General features: G+C 38.3%; 1 protein-coding gene across 1 annotated transcript; it reads right to left on the bottom strand.

Moving 5' to 3' along the window:
* Positions 1-325: 325 nt before the first annotated feature.
* Positions 326-1,352, bottom strand: LOC108383049 (saccharopine dehydrogenase-like oxidoreductase; the record flags this gene model as incomplete). Its single annotated transcript, XM_017639426.1, has 4 exons — positions 1,084-1,352; positions 889-1,014; positions 583-817; positions 326-518 (listed from the first exon to the last, which is right to left on the bottom strand). Coding segments are annotated over exons 1-4 (674 nt in total), but the record flags the coding sequence as incomplete, so codon positions are not given.
* Between the last annotated feature and the right edge of the window lie 1,210 nt (positions 1,353-2,562).

Genomic DNA, 2,562 nt, shown 5'->3' with positions numbered 1-2,562 from the left:
GAAAAGGAAAGATCTGACCAAAATTCATCCAGATCCAAACTGGTCCATTCCAACTATTGCTCGATTTGGCATAGATTGACCCCTGTTGTACATTTGTATATACCCAGAGCTCATACAATTTTCGCAAAGAAAAATGATATATCGCACACCGACTTCAAAAGAGGCACAACTCAAAAGTCAGATCCAGAAATATAACTGCTAGTGCATCGTTCATATTAAACGCAATTAATACAAACACATCATAAAGAAAAAAAAAATTTCCTTAATTTGAGAAAGATCCTACGCCTCTTTTGAAGACGGTTCATATTTATAATTTCCGACTTACCTCACTTCCAAAGCAGGTTTCAATTCAGGATAATCTTTGGGTATCAGCTGTTGTTTGAGTGCAATCAGCTGCTTTACATGACTAAACACATGCACAACGCTCTCCCAAGTTGCAGCATGCATCAATGCTTTTGACTCACCCTCTTTGAAATCAATGCTATTCTCCCAGTACATTTCAATGGAGTTCACCGTGCCTGTGAAAGTTGGATTGCTGGACTCAGTAAGGAGCAAGGTATATGTATGTGTAGAGGACTGTACCTGGAAAATTACGTTCAGCAAATACTACACCCATTTCGGCGGGTAAACTACCAAATCCACAGGCCGACACCACAAAGGCGTGCTTCTCCTTAGCCAATTCATGATACTTCACAGCCATGCCATCGATAAATTGTGATTCGCCGCTGATATCCACATGATGAGTGCCAGCTTCAATGCAGGCTTTTACCACCACCTCGCCATAAAAACGATAGGGGCCGCAACAATTGATGATGACCTTGAGTGTGGGAAAAATATCATCGTAAATACCATCTAGTTCCTTAAGTTTTACTTTCACTCAGCACACACCTTGCACTTGTTAACCATTTCCTTTATGGAGTTTTCATCTTCAACGTCTGCCAAAATAATGGGTATCTTACTAAGATCCTTGCCAATTTTTTTACCGGCTGCTTTCAAGACATTTTCCAATTTAGCCTAAAAAGTATTGAGTTTTTTTAATAAAACTACGATCATTTTAGTGCCTTAATCAGAGTTGTTTTTTACCGAATTCCTTCCCGCAATACCCCACGTCAGTCCTTGCAACACCTCCGGCGCATTCTCAACGACAATTTTCCCAGTGAAGCCGGTTGCACCGAAAATTATTGCATCCAATTTTGTCACCATTTTGATCTAAGCACTATGGTACTTTGAAAGGTTGACGCCTTCAATGTCTTGCAATAACTAAATTCGCATAAAATATTTACAACTGCATTAAGGGTAAGTGTCTTCCAAATCGATTTTACAAGAGCTCGCGAATGCCCCCAGACACCTCTTCCTAAATAATGCTAGCTATCTAGGTAGCAGAGAGAGAAAAGTGCAATATATTGCATCGAACGTAAGTGGCTTCGTTAAAGCCTGATTATGTCATCTTAACTTAACTTAACGGAACGTAGAACTTAGAGAATCAAAATGAAACAGATTTCGACGTAGCATTAAGTTACTTTAACTTTCGGCTATTCAATTATAAGCAACACCCATTTAACGGAAATTTTAAGAGAGAGCCGTAAGTTATGTTAAGTGGCCATAATCAGACCATTACACTCGACATAGTGCCAATTTTTCTTATACAAATATTTCATACATAAGTACATACTACATACATATATATAGTATATAGGAGTTTTGTGTCTCACAGGTTTTCCGACTCTTCGAACGAAATAATAAAATGTTGGTTCTGCGCAACATTTGTAGGGTTATTATAGACCTGAGCTTCTCCAAGTTTGCAGTTGTTTTTTGGAATTTTTTTTTTTTTTGCAGAGAATATAACTTCTCTTATTATTGTGCTCAGCCTGATTTTGGTTGGAACACAGCCGAACGCATCACCCCACTTATATTAGTTGTAAAGCTTATAAAACAATTCAAGAGGAGTTATATCCAGACACAGAAGATAAACCGGAGTTGCCATGTGTTTGCTAGGTTTATGGAAATATTTGAATGAAACACTCTCAAGGCAACAGAATGGAATAAGATTCTTAGGGGTTTTCAGCAGTCTTGTTTTTGCATTAAATATCATTGCTCATAGATTTAATTGGACTGTTATTTAGAGAAGGAAGGAGGTCCAATAGTTGCACGATTTATTTTAGCAGACCTTTGTTGGGTTATAGGACTTCTTTGATCCGCGTAGAGTTAAGGAACCCTGCGAAGTTTGTAAACTGAATGCTATTCAGGTCACATGCTTCTGGGTATGGCGAACCGATTCTAGGTGATGTCCGATTCTAGTAAGTACTTCTCAGTGGCAAATAATCTGCTCTGCTGCTTCTTGTTCCTTATGGCAACCTGCACTTTCAAAGATCGACAAATGCTTCTCACACTTTAGTGACCTGTAAAAATCCTTACTTTATATTTAGTAAGATGAAGGGGTGCTTTGGCTTTCCAAGTTGATATTTACCAGGCGGAAGAATTAAGCTTGCCAATTATATTCCATACTTGTCCAGTAATATGGCGTGTCCTTATTCATCCGGTTATAATAAATTCATCTAACAC

Source organism: Rhagoletis zephyria, unplaced genomic scaffold (assembly GCF_001687245.7).
Source record: "Rhagoletis zephyria isolate East Lansing unplaced genomic scaffold, Rhagoletis_zephyria_1.1 Rzeph_scaffold_30334, whole genome shotgun sequence".
NCBI classification, from domain to species: Eukaryota; Metazoa; Arthropoda; class Insecta; order Diptera; family Tephritidae; genus Rhagoletis; species Rhagoletis zephyria.
The sequence above is the reverse complement of the archived record's forward strand: the minus strand, read 5'-3'. Positions and strand labels throughout refer to the sequence as shown.